At 52.6% G+C, this 23,048-nt stretch overlaps 2 protein-coding genes across 12 annotated transcripts in view; both read right to left on the bottom strand.

The window, feature by feature from the left end:
• Positions 1-4,558, bottom strand: part of TESC (tescalcin) — a 62,898-nt gene extending 58,340 nt beyond the window's left edge. The window contains exon 1 of one of the 2 annotated variants that reach the window (XM_073790111.1): positions 4,366-4,558. In XM_073790111.1, the coding sequence (XP_073646212.1) occupies positions 4,366-4,423 (58 nt within the window). In that variant the 5' untranslated portion in view covers positions 4,424-4,558. The remainder of the gene's footprint in view (positions 1-4,365) is intronic. The other variant, XM_033836926.2, reaches the window with a different exon arrangement.
• A 1,504-nt stretch (positions 4,559-6,062) lies between these two features.
• The window catches only part of FBXO21 (F-box protein 21), a 58,927-nt gene continuing 41,941 nt past the window's right edge, over positions 6,063-23,048 (bottom strand). The window contains exons 12-15 of one of the 10 annotated variants that reach the window (XR_012325178.1): positions 19,715-19,805; positions 18,174-19,329; positions 16,300-17,457; positions 9,354-14,757 (exon numbers count right to left, since the gene is read on the bottom strand). Coding sequence is in view for 1 of the 10 variants with exons in the window: in XM_073790108.1 (XP_073646209.1) it covers positions 6,738-6,748 (11 nt within the window). In the remaining 9 variants the exon portion in view is untranslated. The other 9 variants (XR_012325179.1, XR_012325186.1, XR_012325183.1 and 6 more) reach the window with 9 other exon arrangements.

Below are 23,048 nucleotides of genomic sequence, written 5' to 3'. Positions count from 1 at the left end.
GTTGGGGGGACAGGAAGCGGGGGCCACCTCCAGGCCCGCTCAAGGTGGGGACAGGGAACACGCTACAGTGAGTGATTCCTGTCTTCCTGTCCAGCGCCCACGTCACACCTCGGGACACACCTTGGGTTTGACACCACGCCTGCCACGGAGAAAGGCCAGCTCACCACTCGGACACACGACCAGAATGCCTTCGCTCGGGTTTCTAATATGAATTTTAACAGTCTAGGTAGTCAGCGTTCCTGGCGCAGAAACGATGTTTGGGAGTACTTGTCTATGTTTTAAATCAGTCGATGAGACTCTGACAGGCAAGGCGAGGTGGGCGTGCAGACCCAAGGATGCCCTGCGTGAGCGAGCTTGCGCTCAGGCCTATTTTTGGCAGGGCTGACGTGGCCAAGGCCAGCTGCTGGTGTGGCACTAGATTTTATACCGGACACTGGCTCCTGGGCAGTACTCCCTGGGTTATAAAGTCCCCAGGGCCTTCACCCCTTCGACGTGAACCTCTTGTGTTCTCACTGAGTACAAAGGTACTGAGAACACTCCCCACTCTCAGGGAGCTCCAAGTTTCAAGGGGGTGGCAGGCGACGAAGCTGACAATTATAACAGGGTGTGATGTGAGCTATTACGGGAGGGAATGCAGGGGCTGCAGGAGTGCTGACGACGGGCATTTAACACACAAAGGTAGGAAGGAGGGTAGCCAGGGATGGCTCTCTGGAAGGAAACAATAGCCAAGCTGAGCTCTGAACGAGGAAGAGCATGAGTTTCATAAAGAGACGAGGCAGGGCTTCCCTGGTGGCGCAGTGGTGGAGAGTCCGCCTGCCGATGCAGGGGACGTGGGTTCGTGCCCCAGTCCGGGAGGATCCCACGTGCCGCGGAGCGGCTGGGCCCGTGAGCCATGGCCACTGAGCCTGCGCGTCCGGAGCCTGTGCTCCACAACGGGAGAGGCCGCAGCAGGGAGAGGCCCGCCTACCCAAAAAAAAAAAAAAAAAGAGAGAGAGAGAGAGACGGGGCAAAGAGGAAACGTGCGCGATCTTCACCTGGGTGGTGGTTACAGAAGTACGGCCATATGCAAACGCCGCATTATGTGAGATGGGAAGAGTGCTCCAGGCACAGGGAACCGATTGTACAAAGGCCTGGTGGTGAGAAAAATATACGGGCAGGCTGTTCCTACCCCTTCTGGGTTCCTAGAAATCTGAGGGGCAACGAAACACAGTGAAAGCACAGCAGTAGCAGGACAGTGAGCCTGGGGATCCTGAGATCCCTACTCCTCCGCATAGGAGCTGCGGGACGGGAGGCAAGTTGCTTTACTCCTCTGAGCCTCTGTAAAATGGCCACAGTACCACCTTCCCTGGAGGACTACCATGAGGATTCCAAGAGAGTGCATGCAAAGGGATCACCCTGGTCCTCAGAGAGGCGGGGGAAGCCTAGCAAACCCTGTGGGCACAGCCTGTTCTCTGGCTGCCCTGGACCTAGGGCTCTTCCCCCTTCTCAGGGATGCTTCCCAAGGGTTCTTATAGGAACACTCCACCCAGCCCGCAGGATGCTGGGAGCTGACGTTCCCATACCAAGTCAAGCACTGCCACACATACATACACCCTCTTGTTGAATCTATACCGCCACCCCACGATCCAGGTGGGAGCACTAACGCTCAGAGAGGTAAAACGACTTGCTTAAGGTCATGCAGCTGTGAAGAAGCGGCACCGACTTAACTCTTACTTGTGGCTCAGAGCAACCAGGACCTCTCGAGGTATTTAAAGCATGGCTGATAATACTAAACACTTGTGCCTGTTCTAAATACTTCAGGTGAATTCACTCACTTAATCCTTCCCAACAACTCAGAGGAAGGTACCACTTTAATCCCGATTTTATAGTGCATGAAACTGAGGCACTCAGGGCGTAAATGACTTGCCCAAGGCTGCATACCTATCAAGACCCCTTAAATCAGGTTCCCATCCCAACCTGAGCCCCATGTCCACGTCCTCATCTCATACAAACCTCATTCATTGTCCTCAACTTGTTCCTGCCAAAGGACCTTTGCATTCGCTGTGCCCTCTGCTCCAAATGCACTTCCGACTGGTCTTCACGCAGCTGGCTCCTTCTTACTTGGGTCTATTCCATTATCACCTCCCCCGAGAAGCCCTCCTGGTCCCCTCGAAAGAAATGTTTCCTTGCCCCTCCCCAACTCTCATGCCATCGGATTGTATCTTCTTCACGGAACTTGACACCAGTGGGTTGATCTGTTTATGCTGTGCATCTCCCCTCAGGAAATCAACCTCTCTGGGTCTGAATGGATAAAAGCGCTCAGACTGTGCCAACCCCTTTCACAGAACTAGGGGGAAGTTTCCACCTACTTGAAGTTCAGATAACGGAAGGCATTATCCTCCCCTCTAGTCTGACCTCAGAACTCCTTCCTTGACCTCCTGTCTCCCCTCCCTCTTTGGGGTGTGAAATCTGAGTTCTGAGCAGCAAAAAGGGAAGTCAAATCAGCCACCTCTAGGAAAGCAACAAAGCTCGGGACCCTCAGCTTCCATCATCCGGGTCGGAGGCTGGGCCCAGGAAACTGACAAGATTCCCAGCATGCTCTGCAGCCCCGTCACCTGTCAAACCCACAACCAGATGGAATTCCCCCAGACTGCCTGCCACGAGGGGCTGCCTGAGAGACTGCGGCCAGCCCACCCTTCCTGCAGAGATACCAGCCTCAGAGAACCCCCATTTCTAACCAGGCAGATTTAAGGCAGCCAGAGGGCACTCAAGAAATAATAAAAACAGGGGAAATTCAAGAAACTCAGGTGACAGGAATCCTACCTCCTCTCTCACGTGCGCCTTGTTGAACTAGACTTTATAAAACTTTTTGAATAAGTGAAAGTCACACATGGTTCAAAATGAAAACATAAAAAAGTTAACCGTGAAAAGCTCACCCCCCTTCATCTTTTCTACCAAATCCCCCAATAAGTATTATTCTTAATTCCTTGATGCAAATAAAAGTTACAAAAATATACTCTTACTCCCCCTCTTTAAAAAAGAAAAAGGGGTGCCATATGATATATATGCACCACAACTTTTTTTTCCTCCAGTTGAAGATAGCTCTATATTTGTACGCAGGAAGGTGTCCGCATACATGTCTGTGTATGTATGCATGTGTAGACCCAGACACCAATTATTAAGGGCTTTCTGTAATTTTCACCCAATTCTCCTGGAAAGAGGTGTTTAGATTGGTAATGGGAATCAGGTGTTTAGATTGGGAGTCAGGAGGGGTCATTTTTCAGCTCACGCACAAATGGCGGGGCCGCTCCCTCCAGCTGATCCACCATGGCCGCTGACTGTCTGCACTAAACTCAAAGCAGGCACCAGGAGCCAGCTCCTGACTGGAAATTACCCCTGCAGCTACCGTTTTCTTGAGCATTTATCTACAAAATACTAGCAGAAATCCCATTCTAGAAGGAAGGAAACAGAGACAGAGAGAGGTAAAGTGACTAGCCCAAGGACACACAGCCAGGAAGTAGCGCTGGCGGGGTTGACACCCGGTCTGCCCATTGCCAAAGCCAGTCTGCCCACTCACCTGGCCTCTCTCGGTCTTCAAGTCCACACCCCCCTTCACAGCCCGTAATAGAACCGGGTGCCAGGGTCAAGTTCCCAGCCCGGCTGGACTTGGGCGGTCAGGCGCTTCCGCCATCACTTCCCTGCGGTCAGCTCGGCCCGCAGCCCGGCCTCCCGGTGCAGTGCGCCCTGCCCCAGGCGGATACGGGGCGCACAGCCTCTGCGGGCCCGGGAGTCCGGGCGAGCTCCACGAAGGTCGCCGGACTCCAGCAAAATGCTCTTCGGGCGCTGCCTCGCTTAATCCTCCCAGTTACCCATGGTGGGGTAGCGGGGGACCCGCCTGAAACCATTTTACAGACGGGAGGCTCAGAGACCCGCTCACCCGCGCTAAGGTCGCGGGGCCGGGCTCCCACCCAGCTCCCGCCGACTGAAAAACTTTCCTCCCCCTGCGTAATCCTGAATCCAAACGACTTTCAGGTGCGGGTCGCGTACAACAGCTGAGCGTCCATGGGCACCAGCTCTCCCGGCCCGGGAGCCCGGACACTGCTCCCTCCCGGGTCCGCAGTCCCAGGTTCAGGGGTTCCCAGCCAACTCCGAGAGCACCGAGGCAGAGCTGCCGCGACACTTACTCAGCATCACCGCAGCCTGCAAAGTGGCCGGCGGGGACCCATTTGAAGGAGGGGGAGACTGAGGCGCAGAGAGAGCCAGCTACTAGTCCAAGGTCACACAGCGCGGTGGCCCGAAGCCCAGCGGGTGGCCGTGGGCTGGGAGCCCCCGTGCCAGCCGGCCGGCGGTCGCGGTCCCCGTCACCGTCCCCCGCGGGATACTCACAGCCTGTCTTGCCTTCGAGCTCCCGCACCTCCTCGGACGCGGAGTGGGTAGCGCCCATGGTGCCCGCGGCGGGGGCCCGGGGGCGCTCGTCCCTCCCAGGCCCTGGGCTGGCGTCGGCTGCGCAGCGGCGGGTCCGGCCTCGGGTCCGACACAGGTCGGGACGCCAGGAACTGGTCTGAGCCGCGGGTTCCGCGTGGGGTGCGAGCGCGGCCTCTTATAGCGGCGGCGGGCGGAGCGCCACGGTCCTAGTGCGCTCCGGCTTCGCGCATTGCCGGGAGTGGGGAGCGCCCCGCCCCGGGCCGGAAACGGCGGGGAGAGGGGTGAGGAGAGGAGGGGGACCCAGGTTCCCCATTCCCCACAACCGCGGCCGTGCTCGTCGCGCCTCACCCCTTCCGCACCCCTGCCGGCTGTGGGAAGAAGGTGTGAGCAGAGTTGGGGGTATAGGTAGGAGGCATCAGACCCCACGGAGGTTCCATGCCCTCCGCCACCCTCCCAGATGTCAGGAGGGAAACTCCCTGGGAACAATGGAGAAGGACAGCATTAATTATCTCTATGGTGAACAGCAATAAAGATAATATAATAATCATAATCCAACCTGAATGCGCAAGTGGGGGGCTTTCGTTGGTTTATTCCAGGAAAGCCCACCCTGATGAAGTGGGCACACCCACGTACAAGACTGGCCTGTCCTAGCTACTCAGCCTAGTTGCTTAGGGTGGGGACGTTCTCGGTTTTTAGGTTCAGGGATTCTGACTCAGGCAGGGCCCAGGAGGCTGCATTTCAAACTACCAGAGAGAATGCCATCCTTCTGGGAGAAGTTTTGCCTGAAGCTGACTGAAGGAGTTGGGTTCCGTAACCAGGTTGGGTGACCCCGGCCAGTCCTGCCACCTATCTAACCATGATTCCTTCTCCTTAAGATGGGGATAGTAATAGTTAATGAGACATAGATCAGAAAGGCCTGGCCTGGGACACAGCGCAAGACAGCCGCTGTGGAAGCATGTCCACTTTACAACAGAGGAACTGGTTCTCAGAAGGGTCACATAGCCAGGGCATCAATTCAAAGTCAACACTTTCCCTGTCTCAAGCCCAGGCCATTGTGCTCCACGTGCCTGGTGACGTGGCCATCAAGGATTGGCATGTATTCAGGGTCTGTCCTGGGTGCCAGGCTCCGCTGACAGCGCTGGGGGGCGGCGGTCATGGAGATTTGATCCGTCTCACCTACATCCACATCACAGAGCGCTGGGGAGGGAGTGCTGAGAACCAGGTGCCCATACCTGCAGGCCACAGGTCCAAGCTGAGGGTTATAGCCCTTTCCAGGGACAAGGATGCCGTTCAGAGTCACCAGGGGCCTCCTGAAACCTGCCAGAGCAGCAGAGTCAGCCCCCTCCTGGTTGAAAATCCAGCTCCCCTTTACCCTCTGTCAGGACACTCACAGAGCTGGGGCGGCACCTGGAATGTGCATTTGCAAAGCCCGCGGGCGGTTCTGAGACCTAGCCAAGCCGGGGAAATGTTGGCTGTGGGGGCATCAGCTGGTCCAAGCAAACTGGAAAGCCGCCTGGGAGACTGCATGTCAGGTCAGAAGGACTCTAGAAACCCAAACTGGCCTCTGGATCAAGAAATGGGGCCCTGGGCCCGTTGGGAATTACCCACAACTGCTGGACACAATTTTGTTCCGACTTAAAATATCTGTTCCTGGAATTTTATTATATTAAATTATCCAAGGATTAAATGCTGGGGCTTTTTGCTGGGGAGATAGAAAATGACGTTCTCACGGCTACATCTCCTCCCCTTTGGCATGGCTGCTCTCAGAGCTGGTACAGTACAGGTGGGCGGGGGTAAAAGCCCTGGGACAGTGCCCTGGGGCAGGCAGGGGGCACGTGGCCTGGCTCTGCCCCTCGGGTGATTGCGGAGAGACTCCCAGTGTATGGGGTGAAGGGCGGTGGTCTTTGCTCCATCGTCTGTCTACCCAGTCAACTTCATCTCAAGCTCCGCTGGCCACGGTCAGTTTCTAGACTAGCATTTGTGCTGGTCCCTTCTGCCAGGAACTCCGCTGCTCTCCATTTTCCCGTGATCGGGGCTCCTCAGATCTCAGCATAAACATCACCTCCTTGGAGAGTCCTTCTCAGGGCCCCCATCCGCTCTCCTGGGTCTGCTGCCATACAGGCCGCCTTCTCCAGCCAGCGGGAGCTGGAAGGCTGGGTGTGATGAGCACAGGGAATTTGTTCCTGGCGGCAGGGCTTGGAGAAAGAAGCGGGAGTTCCTTGTGGCAGCAGGAATATGCGGGCTTGCTTGTTCATTCATTGATTCATCGCCCATTTATCGAAGGTCTGCTGTGTACAGGGGCCTGCCTGGGGCCTGGAGCCACATTTCTGCTCTTACGGGAGTCCTGGAGGAGTGGGAGACAGACACACAGGAGGTGACAACGCAGCGGGGTAAACAAGGCCCCGCAGAGATCTGGAATGTTCAAGCTGGAATGGCCGCTGGAGAGACTGTTAACCCCTAAGCTGAGCTTTGGGGAGTCCATGACTGTCCCAAACTGTGGTCCCAAAGGGACATGCCAGAGGCAACTACTGGCTGGACAGAAGTACCTGTGAGGTTTGGGGGCCCTGCGGTCACCCACCCTCTGCCTGGGCTTTGCCTCCTTCTCTGGCAATGATGCACACACACGGCAGGGCTCTCTGCACACAAAGCCTGCTGCCCCTGTTCCAGGACATCAGGCCTTTAATTCAATCCTGCTAATGGCGTCAGAGCACCAAGGAGGTCTGGAGCGCTGCGTGGGGTCTGGCTGGGCTGATTGGATCTGTTGTCTGGAGCCCTGGAAGAGGGGGCACCCTGTGTGGTGATCTTTATTCTCCCCCTCACTCAGTGTGACCTTCGGAGAGCTAGGGAACACTTTGGTCACCAGGCAACTGCCTCTCTTCTCCCAGAGGAGCTGATTACAAACAGTGGCTGCAGTGAGAATGGCTGGTACCTGTGAGGCCACCAAGGGCAGCTGAGCCCAGAGATGGTGAGGATGGTCTTCATTCGTCTAAGGGAAACAGACTACCGAACCACACTTGGGCCAGTGGCTTTGCCTCCCTGGGCCTCAGTTTCCCGTCTGTAAAGTGGGAATAACAATGGTGCCTTCTTCATGATGTTTATGAGGGTTAAATGTGGATTCATATATCTAAAGGGCTTAAAACAGTGCCTGACACAGGAAGTGCTATCCAGTGGGGTGCAGGTAAACAGGCCCTGAGAAAACAGAGGAAAAGCTCTACCTTGCAACATTGCCCATTTCCCTGTTGTAAATACTCCCACCATGGTCAATTTCAAGGTACCAATAATTGAACAATGGGCTTGCAAAATTCCTGAATGTTTAATCATTTGTTCTTGCAAGCTGGTCTGAGACAATTCAGCACACCACTACACAGTAGGCTGTTATTATGATTCATATGTTCATTTGTCCACTCATTCACTACTGAGTGCCAGGAGATCAGATACTACAGTGAGGTAGTCTCTGACCTCAGAGTCTGGAAGGAAAAAGATAGGAACAGACCATCATTAGTGCGTACACTACTGGGTACCCAATACATGCCCATTTTATATTTTTTTAATTTTTAAAATAAATTTATTTATTTATTCTTGGCTGCGTTGGGTCTTCGTTGCTGCACGTGGGCTTTCTCAAGTTGCAGTGAGCGGGGGCTACTCTTCGTTGCGGTGTGCAGGCTTCTCATTGCGGTGGCTTCTCCTGCCGCGGAGCACAGGCTCCGGGCACGTGGACTTCAGTAGTTGTGACTCGCAGGCTCCAGAGCGCAGGCTCAGCAGTTGTGGCGCACGGGCCCAGCTGCTCTGCAGCATGTGGGATCCTCCAGGACCAGGGTTCGAACCTGTGTCACCCGCACTGGCAGGTGGACTCCTAACCACTGTGCCCTGGACCAGGGAAGTCCTGCCCATTTTATTGATGGGAAAACCAAGGTGTTCAGAATGGATGGTAAACCAGAATCAGAGTACACACATGCAGTTGTGTAAATGGCAGTTCACCCGTATTGCTCTCCTGGCCCTCTGATCACTTAGCTTGGGCGGGGGGGGCGTCTCCGAAGGGTTGGCAATGTTCTGGGAGCAACAAAACACTTTTCTTAATTTGGGGACCACTGACCCTATGAAAGTTACAGGGATTCCGAGTGCCATCTTGCTTGGCCTTTGACTTAGAGCAGACACACCTAACCACTTCAAACAGGTGAGGATCAGTGCTGCTCTTGTAAATAACGTCCAGGGAGGGAAGCCCCAGGAATGGCTACACTAGTGTCTTGACTCTGAAACAGCTTTTCTCTTAAGCTCACTTAAGCTCCTTATGCTGGTCTCATATGTCTTGGTCTCTTGGTTTCAGTGTGAATGGAATCAGAGAAGAATCATGCCCAATTTGAATTTTGAATTAAAGGTGTCCTTTTGGTTATCTTTTATTTGTTTTATTTATTTTTTTGTTGCTAATATATTTTTTAACATCTTTATTGGAGTATAATTGCTTTACAATGTTGTGTTACTTTCTGCTGTATAACAAATGGAATCAGCTATACGTATACATATATCCCCATATCCCCTCCCTCTTGCGTCTCCCTCCCACCCTCCCTATCCCACCCCTCTAGGCGGTCACAAAGCACCTCCCTGTGCTATGTGGCTGCTTCCCACTAGCTATCTGTTTTACATTTGGTAGTGTATATATGTCCATGCCACTCTCTCACTTCGTCCCAGTTTACCCTTCCCCCTCCCTGTGTCAAGTCCATTCTCTACGTCTGTGTCTTTATTCCTGCCCTGCCCCTAGGTTCTTCAAAACCATTTTTTTTTCACATTTCATATATATGTTAGCATACAGTATTTGTTGTTCTCTTTCTGACTTACTTCACTCTGTACGACAGACTCTAGGTCTATCCACCTCACTACAAATAACTCAGTTTTGTTTCTTTTTATGGCTGAGTAATATTCCATTGTATAGATGTGCCACATCTTCTTTATCCATCTGTCAATGGACACTTAGGTTGCGTCCATGTCCTGGCTATTGTAAATAGAGCTGCAGTGCACATTGTGGTACATGACTCTTTTTGAATTGTGGTTTTCTCAGGGTATATGCCCAGTAGTGGGACGGCTGGGTCGTATGGTAATTCTATTTTTAGTTTTTGAAGGAACCTCCATACTGTTCTCCACAGTGGCTGTATCAATTTACATTCCCACCAACAGTGCAAGAGGGTTCCCTTTTCTCCACACCCTCTCCAGCATTTATTGTTTGTAGATTTTTTTGATGATGGCCATTCTGACTGAGGTGAGATGATACCTCATTGTAGTTTTGATTTACATTTCTCTAATGATTAGTGATGTTGAGCAACCTTTCATGTGTTTGTTGGCAATCTGTATATCTTCTTTGGAGAAACGTCTATTTAGGTCTTCTGCCCATTTTTGGATTGGGTTGTTTTTTTGATATTGAGCTGCATGAGCTACTTGTATATTTTGGAGATTAATCCTTTGTCAGCTGCTTCGTTTGCAAATATTCTCTCCCATTCTGAGGGTTGCCTTTTCGTCTTGTTTATGGTTTCCTTTGCTGTGCAAAAGCTTTTAAGTTTCATTAGGTCCCATTTGTTTATTTTTGTTATTTCCATTTCTCTAGGAGATGGGGCACAAAGGATCTTGCTGTGATTTATGTCAGAGTGTTCTGCCTATATTTTCCTCTAAGAGTTTGATAGTGTCTGGCCTTACATTTAGGTCTTTAGTCCATTTTGAGTTTATTTTTGTGTACAGTGTTAGGAGTGTTCTAATTTCATTCTTTTACATGTAGCTGTCCAGTCTTCCCAGAACCACTTATTGAAGAGACTGTCTTTTCTCCATTGTATATTCTTGCCTCCTTTATCAAAGATAAGGTGACCACATGTGTGTGGGTTTATCTCTGGGTTTTCTATACTGCTTTTGGTTATCTTTTAAACAATCCTTTCTCACCCGAGGCACCCTGATCTTTGAAGCTAACCTTGGGTGATGGTGTGCTGCAGGAGACGGATTCAGATCTAAGTTGCATCCCAGCTCTGCCACTCCCCGGGTGGTGTGGCCTTGGGCTGGTTCCTTTGAAGCTCTGAACCTTGATGTCCTCATCTGTATAATGGGTCCATAATCCCATCTTTACAGAGATGATTCAGCAAGGGTGAAATGGCTAGGAGGTGACAGGGCTGGGATTGGATGATGAGCTGGCCACCTGCAGGACCATGAACTACCCAGCAGGGCAGTACCACTGGCTGGGATCCTGCCACCTGGTTCATCTTAGCACCTCCGCAGCCAGGGTGTGGGAGTGGGGGCAGGCACAGCCACCTCCTCCCTCCCTCCCTGCCTCCCCTCCCTCCTGAGATGGCTGCAAGTACCAGTGGGACCCGGCTGAGGGCCTGGGAGGCAGGGTGATAAATATATGCTGGGGTTCAGAGTCAGCACAGCCGATAATTTGGGGCTTATTTGTGACAGGATGCAGCAGGCACGTACCGTCTGGGCCAGCTGGGGCAGACGGAGGGCAAAGGCAGGCTGGGGCGGGGTCGGGGTGAGGGCGGAGGTAAGAGGTGGGCCCAGGTGCCCCACCGCGCGCCCCCCTCCCGAGGCTGTGCTGACTTGGCAGTGCCCGGGCCGCTCCCGCTGACTGGGCACGCTTCCCAGTTGTCCACCCTCAGCTGTCTCCGCAACCCTCCCAGGGCTGGCTGTGGACAGCCGAGATGGGAACCAGATCCAGCTCTACCCTTCATGGAGAAAGATGTGGATGTGAAGGAATGACAGGTTCCCAGCTGCTCTTTCAAGGCTCTTTACACAGAGGAAACATCTCCTCTGCCCAAGAGACTCCAGCGTGCGGTGGGGGGAGAGAAAGGTGCTTTGGGGCTTCTGGGTCCTCCACTGCATGTAGAGGCAGGTGAAAATCCTGGACAGGGTTTAGTGTTTTGACCTGGCAGAGGGACTGCTGGGGGGAGAAACTGGGGAAGAGGAGCCCCCCTCCCTCCCCACATTGCAGTGGGCGGGAGCCAAGTTGGGGGGGGGATTAAAGAGCCCCTTGGAATTGGCAGGCTCGACCCTCTCATTTTCACCAGGGAGGAGGGTCAAGGTCACATAGGTCTAAACCCCAAAGAGGGAAGGAGCATAGAGAGGGCCCTGGACCTCAAGCCCAGCCACCAGATGTCACAGGGTGAGCGGAGGCCTGTGGATTTCTGGGGAGAGGGAGGCAGGTGGGGACAGGAGAGTCTGTGCTGGGGGCGGGGCTCAGGAGCAGAGGCTTCCAGAAGGAGGCATCCCTCCCAGGGGACCCGAGAGGCCAGGGCAGAAGGCGAGGGCACAAGTGAGACAGCACTGGGGCTGCCCTGAAATCCACGGGGAGCCGCGCGGGCTCAGTTCCTGCGCTGCGCACTCCAGGGCTGAGGAGTCAGGACCCCCGGGAGGTGCGTGGTGAGGCCTGAGGGTTGCCTGACAGCACAGGCCCCTCCCCTCTTGGGGGGCTGTCTCGTGGAGCCAGGGTGCAAGGTCAACATCACGCGCAGCCACAGTCATCCTCAAAAATCCCCTAGTGACCATAAAGTCTGGTCCTTACAGGTTTATGCACACAACCCTGTGCAGGACATACGCATAACATCTAAAGATGCAAACGTCCAGTAAGAAACCGCGCACGAGCGCCTGAGTATGGCAAGACATCATTTTAAAGAGTATTTTAAGTTTAAACTGTTCCTTTTCCTTTTCTTTCTCCTCCCCTCGCCCCAATCCCTCCAATACTTCCACTAAAAGCTCACAGCTCCTGGTGGGGAACCATAATTTAACCTTAGGTTGACCTAATCTTTGTACTTAATCTCTCCCCAGAATTTATTAATTTCAGAAAAAGTCAGCAGTTACCTGCCGGGACTCGGAGCAAGTTCTGGACCGGAGTTCTGCTTCCCTTAAACGGCAGGAGTTCCCACACTCTGGTGTGTATAAGAGTCCCCCAGAGCGACTGGTGCAGTGGGCTGGGGTCTGCATGTGTCAGAGGCCCCTCAGGTGCCGGTGAGGCCGGGGCCAGCAGGACGGAGGCACCTGTGCCCTCTCACTGCCCGGGAGCATCTAAATCCAGAGCTGGCCAGGGACCGTCCGCCCTCTCCCCTGGTGACCCCTGCTCTCTATCCCCATCTTACTGGTCCGGCGTCCAGCGTCCAGCGTCCAGAAAACTGGGGGTGGTGAGGCGATGGAGAAGTAACAGATCAGAAACCCCACCTTGGGGGTCACCTGGCCCTGTTCCTACACCTTCAACGAATTCCTTCGGCTCAGTGCATCCCTCTGAGGGGGAAAGGCGGTGACGCTGTACCGGCAGCTGTTACCGAGCTGGAGAAAACCCACATCCCCCCAAGCTGCTCTGCTCTTATGTCACCAGAAAGCATCTCCCGTCAGGCCTCAGCAGCTATTCTTAGTCTGGAGAACACACCTCCGCCTGTTAGAAGTCTCTAGACTTCAGCAGGCTTTTTATAAATCACTTATAAACTCACAGCCTGCCGGACGCTGGTTAAATACTTCTTTCTTGTAGGCAGAATGTTCGAAGAGTCTCTGGGGTGGGCGCTCCTTCCGCCCCAGGGAAACTTGTAGATAATGTAATATCAGCAATGATCACTTCCACCGATTGAACCTGCGCGCAGCCCTTCAGTACTAACAGCAAACAGGGGCGTGCATTGTGTGTGTCGAGCTGTGTGTGAGTGATTTCGGAGGCAGGTACAGTGCCGTGGTCACAGTGCAGCTGAAAGACCTGGGTTCAAATCCTGCCTCTGCCGCTTACAGGTCACGTGAACACGAGGAAGTCACTCTGCTTCTCTTTGCCTCTGGCTAACCAGGATACCCACAGATTCGAGGATGCTGCGCTGCTGTGAAGGTGACTAGACCTTAAACAGGGTCTTGGAGCAGCGCAGATGAGCCTTTCAGGGTCTGCGCTGCTCCTGACGTAGTGATGAGCAGGCATGCTCTGCGGAGGTCCTCGTCTCTCCGTCCAACCACAGGAAACGGAGGCCCCCGCCTCCAGGTTAAATGACCAGCCCACGCTGGTTAGTAACAGCAGCTTAGCTTGAACCTGAGTCTGGTCCACTGCACAGCGCGGGCAGTTATGACGCTCTGCTGCCCCCTAGGGCATGCGGGGGTGGAATCAGACACCATCCAGGCCCGTGGGGCTCCCAGCCTCTCGGAACCTGTGACCCAACGAAAATCAGCCCACTCCATCCCCCCCGGTGGGGGGGATGGCCATCTTCCTCTGCCATCTGTTTCTTTCCCCCTTGAGACCTGGAGTGCCCTGTCGCTGAGCCTCAGTTTCTTCATCTGTAAAGCGGGTTGATGATAACGGCATCCACTCTGAAGAGTAGCATGAGGATTAAATGACATGGCTTTTCTGAAGGCACGGTCCCTCACCTTCTCCTACTGGCCCCACCAGGGTGGGGGGCCACCTTCAGCCCCCTGGATGAGGCAGCCCCCTCCAAGACCAAGTGATGTCCAAGATGTGCCAAGGCTGGGAACGCTCACATCTTTTCCTGGGTCTCCCCACCGACCTCTTGGGGTGTCATCTTCGGCACAGATCCTCTGGGGACTCACGCTGGTTGTTTGGCTGCATGAACGTCTCCCTCGGACGCTGAGGCTCGGCTGATGTCCTCACCAGGGGGAGGTGTCCAGGAGAATCAGAATGACGCTGACCTCCACCTGCTCCCCTAGCCCCCAACCCCATAAACATTATGGAATAACCCGAGTGTGGTGAAGCACCATCTGAGGACTGGATCCAGGCGTTTCTCACATTTCTTTCACATCTGCGAGGGGAGACCACACTTGGTTGAACTCACTGCACGGCCAGTGCCTATTGCTGGCTCCAGGAGGGAGTGAGGACCAGAGAAAGCACAGAGACACGACCCCCAGGGTGCAGCCTCTTCCCGGCCCCTCCAGTCTGGCGGTTCCCAGTTATCAAGGGGGCTCCTCACTCCATTTCTGGCCTCATCACACCCTGCAAAGATGATGGAAGCGGAGCGTCTCAAACGTGATGCTCCCAATAGGGGTTGAAGCTGCTCAGGGGGTTGGGGGAGAGGGAACAGTGTGCCCAGCTGCTAGCTTACTTGCTGGACTAGAATGAATTCCCCTCACCTCACAAGTTTTCCCATCTCCTGCTGGTGCATCACCCAGCGACCAGTCCTAAACTCTCCTTTCTGGGAAGTCCTCCTTCCCTGTCCTCACCTCGCACTGCCCACTTCCCTCTCTGGAAAGCTACAGAGTGAGGGTAACAGGAGCCGGGATGCAGAACCAGTGGGGTGCACTGAAAGTTCTCTGTAAGAGTCTTGAGCCTGGCAGGTAGCAAGAATTCAGCCAGGAAGGAAGCAGTGCAGACAGATGACACAGTTCAGTGTGCAGCTCTGAGAAAACCTGGGGCTGGAGATTCAAATTGGGGGCGGATTAGGATATTTGTCATCAGACCCAGGGAATCTGGGCTTTGAGACCACTACCCAGTGTTGGGGGTGAAGGGGACTTGGAATCTTCCGTCAGCAGAGTGACTACAACTAGGGTTCAGCTGAGGTCCCTGGAAACATCAATTCCTGGCCAGAGAGCACTTTGCAGCATTCTGCACTTGGGGGTGGGGGAGCACAGGCTTGCTAGGGTGGCACAATTCTCACCCCAGAGGAGTTAGTATTTAGTACAGAGATGATGAAGTAAAGCAAAGTTATGTGTTTTTATCTGTTTTGATCCTGTATCATATTGGAAAGTAATCCACGTATAGTTTGTTTTAAGCCTTTGAAACGTTTGCAAGAATTTGAAATCATCTGAGAGAAAGGCTTCGTGATTCCATTTTATATGAACTGGGTAATCAGTTACTGCCACATTATTTTTCCAATTTTGGTAAAAGACACATAACATTAAAACTGACCATCTCTAACCAGTTTCAAATGCACCGTTGAGTACAAGTGCATTCACGTTGCTGTACTGGATAGATCTTTACCTTGAAAGTTATAAGAGAATTTTACTGCGTCTGCAAACAGTATGCTACTGTGAAGTTAAGACTTGCCATATTTTCTTTTTTTTCTTTTTTTTGCGGTACGCGGGCCTCTCACTGTTGTGGCCTCTCCCGTTGCGGAGCACAGGCCCCGGACGCGCAGGCTCAGCGGCCACGGCTCACGGGCTCATCCCTCAGCGGCATATGGGATGTTCCCAGACCGGGGCACGAACCTGTGTCCCCTGCATCGGCAGGCGGACTCTCAACCACTGTGCCACCAGGGAAGCCCCAAGACTTGCCATATTTAAAAGTTCAACTTTGTAGATGTATGAGAATTTATGGTACACTTGGGAAGGTTTTGAAAAGTGCTTAAGGAGAAATCAAATTTATTAAATGCATTGGTGCACTTAAAATACCTAAGGGAATTTAACTGGTTTTTTACAAAAACAAAAGTTATTGTAAAATATAGTCAATTTATAAGCAAAATGGTAAGATTCAAAAATTCTACACAAAATCTTAAGAACTGGTGTTTCAAATCTGTACTTGTCATAGATAGAACATTAACTGGAAAAAAGCAACAGAGTTCCCTGAATAATCTTACACAAAAAGCCCTTTCAGGCACCAAAAAAACCCCCTGCTGACGAGTAAGTGCTTTACAGCCTTCAAACCATTTATACATAAAATACCTCACGACTCAGTGGTTCCCAAATTTGAAGCCTGGAGGACTTGTTCAAATACAGATCGTGGGCTCCTCCCCAGAGGTCCTGATTCAGCGGGTCTGGGGCCCAAGATCCTGCATTTCTAATGAGTTCCCAGGTGATGCTGATGCTGGGGGACCGGGGACCAGACTTTGACACCCGCTGCACTAGACACACAGAGGCCAGGCATTACCATCGTCAGCTGTGTGGCCTTCGCTAGTTATCACTGTCCTTTGGACCTTAATTCCCCTGGCTCCAGCACAAGAATAACACAAGGGCACTTACCCTGCAGGGTTGCCGTGAGGGTCAGAGAGACGTGCAGGCAGGGCTGGCCCACGGTGGGCTCGCAGTGTGTGGGAGAGATGGTTGTGTTATACTGCTCAAATCCTGACATGGCCTCATAGCCCGGGTGCCTTTTATGGCCTCCATCCTCCCAGCCTAGGGCTGTGCACATAGTAGGTGCTCAAGAAATACTGATGGCAACAACGGGGACTGCCCCTTCCCCATTTACTGCGGACAACCAAAGCTTGGTCGTTATTGCTCCAGGCAGCCTCACCAGAAGCACCTGACTCTCGGGGTTTGCTTTCTCCACGAAGGTGGGGCAACTGAAGATGCTCTGTGCTGCTGGTGCCCGCAGCTGTGGCTTGTAGGCATGTGAGATGCTCTCTGTTGAATTTGGAGTGAACTGAAAGGCAATGAAGGATTCAGAGCACAGCCGTTGGTGGGTTCAGAGCACAAGCCCCTGCTGCAGGATGGGGATAATCAGAGCCACCGTACTGGGAGGCTGCAAGAGGCAACGAGATGGGCCATGTGTGCATGCCGGCCAGAGGGCCAATGTCAAGGCAACACTGGAGTTTTCTTCCCTGACTGTTCTTGTGCAAGAAGCTTCTGCCATTTCACCCCTCACTCATGCTGTACTGTGTCCAGCTAGTTCTTGGGTCTAAAATGCAGAAGACAGCACATGGGCTTCTCTAAGATGGATGTGAGGAGACAGATGACGCTCCCCAGCTGGGGTTCCTCAGACCCCCGGCTCCCTGGAGTCTAGGTTTTTACCACAAAACTTCTCCTCAAGGATTCTGCACATTTGGTTGGAAAGCGAACAGGGAAGACTGGGAAGCCACAGCAGGAGGAAACGTATTAAGCTGCCTTCTCTTTGTGCTAATGAGCATTTATTTATATGATAATGCAATAATACAGCATTATTTAGGTTATTTAGGATCTGTTAGACTGTGAGTGAAGAATGCTTGTTGTAAATATCACAGACAGGTCCTCTCCCTTTTATCCAGAAGTTGGAGATGAGCATTTCCAAGGTTGGCACAGAAGCTCAGCAAAGTTGGAGTCTGGGCTGGCATTTCTATCATTCTTTGGGACTTCCCCTCATGGCTGCAATGTCTTTTGATAGTATTCAGTATGCAGAGCTGAGGAGTTGCAACAGAGACTGGCCTGAAAAGCCCAAAATATTTACTATCTGGCTCTTTATAGAAAAAGTTTTTCTGTCTCGTCCTTACCGTGATAAGCCCCACTATTTAAAAGACAGAGGGGGGTCTGCTCTCAGGTTGGCAATACTCTGGCTGGGAAGATGACATGCACAAAAAAGAGAAAACAATAGATACACCCATGACTAGAGTCTGTATGTTGGAAGTTTGGGGGTCAGCTCTGGAACTGGATGGCTAGTTCTTTTCCTTCTAAAATTATTTCTTCTACCCAGTGCTGCCTGAGGACACTTTCCATTGCGTTTGGCAAATGCCAGGCGCCACGCTAGGTGCAGGAAGTACACACATCACGGAGATCCAGCCCCTGAATCCGCCCTTAAGTTGCTCGAAGTGTTCTGGGGGACACAGGCAAGAAATGAACGTCCCAAGCGGCAAGTGCTCTGATAGGGTGAAGCTTAAGATGCTAAGGGAGCGGGATCAGGCTGGCGGAAGTGAGGAGGTTGAAGCTGCCGAGGGCATGGCCGCCATGTGGGAGGTAGGGTGTCCCTGCAGAGGGAACAGCCCATGCGGTGGCCCAGAGGTGGGCGTGTGTGGAGAAATGAGGGAGCCTGTGCTCCGGGGCTGACGCAGAGTCTGTGTGCTAGAGGGCGGAAAGCTGCCCTCAGGAGTGCGGCTTTATCCTTGCAACTCCCATCAAGCAAGGGATTAACTGGAAGGGATACGTACTTTAGAAAGATCACCTTGGACGCAGCTGAACTTTCAAGGCAGGAGGCAGCAGGGGCCTGGACCAGGGTGGTGGCAGCGGGGATGCACCCAGGTACCCTCTGCAGGACCTGGTGGTGGATGAAACATGAGGAGTAAATGAAGGGGTGGTGAGCCCTTCATTCAATTTCGGGATTCAGCAGACCCCTCCCAAGGCGGGGGGTCCCCGTTTCCCTCCGGACACTTCCCCAGCACAGGGTGGGAGGCCACACAGCCGATTTCCCTCCTAAGACCCCTCTGATTCACCCATGAGTCTACTGTCTCCTCTTTGGCCTGACACTGCCACCGATGGGGAGATGGCAGGGCGTTCCCGAGACCTGGATGGTTCTAGGCCCAAGGGAGGCATAGCCTGTCCTGGTCTGTGCAGGCGAGGAACCATGTCCTTGTTCTCTGAGTCACTTACTGGAGCCAAGGAAGACCAGGTTTGTTCAGCAAACACTATCCCAAAGAGAGCGTGTCGGAAGACACAGCCTCTCTCCTGTGACTTTCCCAGCCTGTTCTGTTCTGGTGGATTTGTGGCACATTCCACAAGGCAGCAATGTATGGCCGAATCCCAGCCGTCTGAACCCCACCCATCCCTGGGCCACCGAGGGGGAGGGGCACTTCCATTTAAAATAAAACGATGACAGCGAGGCAGCGTCTCCAGGCAAACAAGCAGGTCCCCCGCAGATGCAAGGCTTCTGCAGGTGGAGAGAGAGCTGATCGCAGAAAGATCTCCGGATCAGGAGGTGCAGTGGGTGTGGACTAATCTCCCCCAGCCTTCAATCTGTGCTGCTCAGCAAGAGAAATGACAGTAGTAGTAAAACAAGCTGGGAATGGATTTTGCTTTCTTCTGAGTCACCCGGGGGAGGAAAATGGAAAATTACCTCTCTCTCTCTTTCCCAAATGGGACACGAGTTCCTTGGAGGGGACAGCCGAGCCTGGGGCGCGCAGCCAGCTGGCAGGATCCCTGGGCCATCTTGCGCGGCGGCCGCTCTATTCTGGCTCTCTGCGTGCGCCCATTCTGCGTCTCCTCCTGGCAGGTCACACGGTGCCGGAGCCTAATGAGCTCTTAAGGCTAGTGATGCAGCTGGTTTTGGGGAGCTGTGCAGCCTGACCGGCGGTGACATGCTGAATGGACCTTGCCCAGACAGTGACACTTAGCAGAGTCTGTCACTCCCAGAGGAAACTACAGAACATTTGCCCCAGCCCCCTCACCCCAGAACCATCTGTTTGTCTCTATTACCACATGACTATGCTACTGGGAAGGAGATTTCCGCCTCCCCTCCTACGGGGCTCCTAGCGGGGGAACTGCAGCTCCACACATCAGAATATGCATCTCAGCCCTGGAACCAGCCCTCTGTCCCCCCTTCCACCCCCGCCCCCCAGCTCCAAGCAGAGGGCAAAACCGAAGTAGAATAAGCAACAAATGATAAATGGTGCTTGGACGCTTTCTAATTAAGAGAAAAGTTAGGTGGAAGACTTAACACACATGGAGGAAATGAAGCCATTGATAAATAACACACCCACATAAACGTGTGACCGAGTCACCATCCTGAGAAACCAAGGACTCAACAGGTGGTCCTCTGAACATCTCTGGCTGGCAGCTGCTAATCCCTGGAAAGGGAAAAGGACGATGAGCACACAAAGAAATCATGCTTTGCCAGGAGGTCAGAGAGCGTGTGCCCTGAGTCTACCCTTCTGACTTTCACTACCTCCACCCACGTGTTCTCACTGAAACTTTCTCACAAGCAACGTCACTGAAAACTGTCAACATCTTAATGGGAGGGGTGCCTTATTCTGTCTCCAGGAGGATAAGGAGGTAAACTCCACCAGGAGACTTGTTATCTTAGTTTGGGCTGCTTTAGCAAAAACACCGCAGACTGGGTGGCTTAAACAACAAATGCATATTTCTCACTGTTCTGGAGGCTGGGAAGGCCAAGATCTGGTGCTGGCAGATCTGGTGTCTGCTGAAGGGCATGTGTCCTGGTTTGTAGGTAGCCAGCTTCTTGCTGTGTCCTCACATGATGGAGGGGGTGAGGGAACAGTCTGAGGTCTCTTTTATAAGGGCACTAATCCTATCACGAAGGCTCCACCCTCATGACCTAATCACCTCCCAAAGGCCCCACCTCCTAATACCATCACCTGGGGGTTAGGTTTCAACACATGAATTGTAGGGGCAGGGGTGGGGGGGGTGACATGCCAACAGTCAGTCTATAGCGGCTATAAAGAGCAGCTTGGAGTCAGGCAGAGATGGGCTGGGATCTGGGCCCTGTTCCTTCGTAGCTGTGTCATCTTGGGCAAGCTACTCAACTTCTCTGAGCCTTAGTTTCCCCGTGTAAAACTGGGAATATTCCTAATACCCCCAGGACTAGCAGAGAATAAAGGCTCAGCAGAGTGTGAGCTCTGACCCAGTGTGGAATGTTTGTGCTTTTTGGGAGCGTGTCCTATCACAGGAAGGTGCAGTGACTCCATCTAACATTCTAGAAGCATTTGTCTGCCTCTTCTGTGTCAGCCCCTGTGAACCCAGACAGGAGCAGGTGTGAACACTGACCTCGTAAGGTCTCCCTGAAAGTGGAAGGAAAATCTGCCTTGTTGCACAACGGAACGGAAGATGCCAGCCAGCCTGGGGCGCACGAGCTCCTGCTCACACCTGGGGCTAAAGAGCCATGACATTACACCTATGGCCGCCTCGGGTGTCAATCACCCACACATGGAACTGGGCTATCCAAGGCTTGAGAGGACAGTCCCGTTTGGGTCTAAGTCTTGGCTGACTACGTTTTCCATATTATGAGCTCCAGGTCCTGAAAGCAGAGGGTGAACGGATTCGCCAGGATGGAGCACCTCAGCCCCAGGTGCTAACAGACAACCTGCCCAACTGGATTCAAACGTGTGTAACCGAGCAGGACGCTATGGGGCCTTCCCGGGTCAGACCCCTCCCCCATCTCCTCTGCTGAAGCTCCTCTCGGAAGTACCTGGATAACAGTATCTGATGCACATTCCCTGAGCTGTTTTACAGATGCTAAAACTCCCACCCGATGGAAGATGTCAACTACTTGATGACCATGAGCACGGAGCCCCCAGGTCTCCTGGAGCCTAAGGACTGATAGTTAAAACTCCTGTGACATCGCCCCATTACCTCACCATCACCCAATCAGAGAATTGTGCATGAGCTGATCACAGACCCTGGGACGCCCCTCCATCACCTGGCCTTTATAAATAGTTTCCTGAACCCCATCAGAGAGTTTGGGGTTTGGGGGCATTAGCTGTCCTGAAGTCCTTGCTTGGTGCCTACAAATAAACACTGCACTTTCCTTCACCACAACCTGCTGTCTGTAGATGGGCTTTACTGCGCGGGCGAGTGGACCCGAGCGTGGTTCAGTAACACGCATATGAGCAAAGCTGACGTTTTGGGGAACAAAAACCTAAAACCCCAAAAGGACACAGGGAAACTTTTGGAAATGGATACATTTATCACCTGGATTGTGGTGAGGGGAACACAAGTCTATGCATATATCCAAACTCACCAAGTTGTACACATGAATTATACGCAGTTTTTATTTATTTATTTACTTTTGGCTGCACTGGGTCTTCACTGCTGCACGCGGGCTTTCTCTAGTTGCGGTGAGCAGGGGCTACTCTTCATTGTGGTGCACGGGCTTCTCATTGCGTTGTCTTCTCTTGTTGTGGAGCACAGGCTCTAGGCACGCAGGTTTCAGTAGTGGCAGCACGCAGGCTCAGTAGTTGTGGCTCGTGGGCTCTAGAGCGCAGGCTCAGTAGTTGTGGCGCATGGGCTTAGTTGCTCCGTGGCATGTGGGACCTTCCCGGACCAGGGCTTGAACCCGTGTCCCCTGCATTGGCAGGTGGATTCTTAACCACTGCGCCACCAGGGAAGCCCTATACGCAGTTTTTAATATATACCGATTATACCTCAATAAAGCTAGAGGAGGGAAAAGCAACTTCTTTTAAAAAGTCTTTGCAGCCTTCGGGCTTCCCTGGTGGCACAGTGGTTAAGAATCCACCTGCCAATGCAGGTGACACGGGTTCGACCCCTGGCCCGGGAAGATCCCACATGCTGTGGAGCAACTAAGCCTGTGAGCCACAACTACTGAGCCCACATGCTGCAACGAATGAAGCCCACGCGCCTAGAGCCTGTGCTCCGCAACAAGAGAAGCCACCGCAATGAGAAGCCCACACACCTCAATGAAGAGCAGCCCCTGCTCACTGCAGCTACGAAAAGCCCGCGCGTGCCAACGAAGACCCAACACAGGCAAAAATAAATAAATAAAATAAATAAATTAAAAGTCTTTGCAGCCTTGGAATAGGGTTTCCCCAAACTTCAAGAGTGCAAACTGCTGGGATGGGGAGGGATAACACGTCCTCATTTTCCCTCAACAAAGTCAATGTGAGTGAAACAGAGTGGCTGAAGGTGGTCAGGTGGTTGTCACAGCACAGTCGGTGAAGAAATAACGTTCTAAATCCCAAATAATGAGGGATGATATTATTGGCAAGATATTTTCTGAAGTCAAGTCCAAAGGCTCAGGCTCTAGTCTCTGCTCTGAGACCCATGCCAGATCAAGTCACTTTAACCTCGATGAGCCTCATTATTTCTCTTTGTAAAATAACAGGAACCAGGGCTCTAGCAGCTGATTCTTAAGGGGTCTGTTAGCTTTCAAATTCTCTGTGGAAACGGTTTCATACGAAGGTAGCCACTACCCAGAAAGTCTTATAACCACACTTAAAAAAAAATCCTACTTTTATTAAGAGGTAAGTAACTCTCTAATCAGTTTTTTTTTTTCTTTAAAGGAACAGGTTCTAGGAGATTCTGGGGTCAAGTCAATTAAGGGAAGACAAAGCAAC

Source organism: Tursiops truncatus, chromosome 13 (genome assembly GCF_011762595.2).
Source record: "Tursiops truncatus isolate mTurTru1 chromosome 13, mTurTru1.mat.Y, whole genome shotgun sequence".
Classification (NCBI taxonomy): domain Eukaryota; kingdom Metazoa; phylum Chordata; class Mammalia; order Artiodactyla; family Delphinidae; genus Tursiops; species Tursiops truncatus.
Note: the sequence above shows the minus strand (reverse complement) of the source record. Positions and strands in the feature narration are given on the sequence as shown.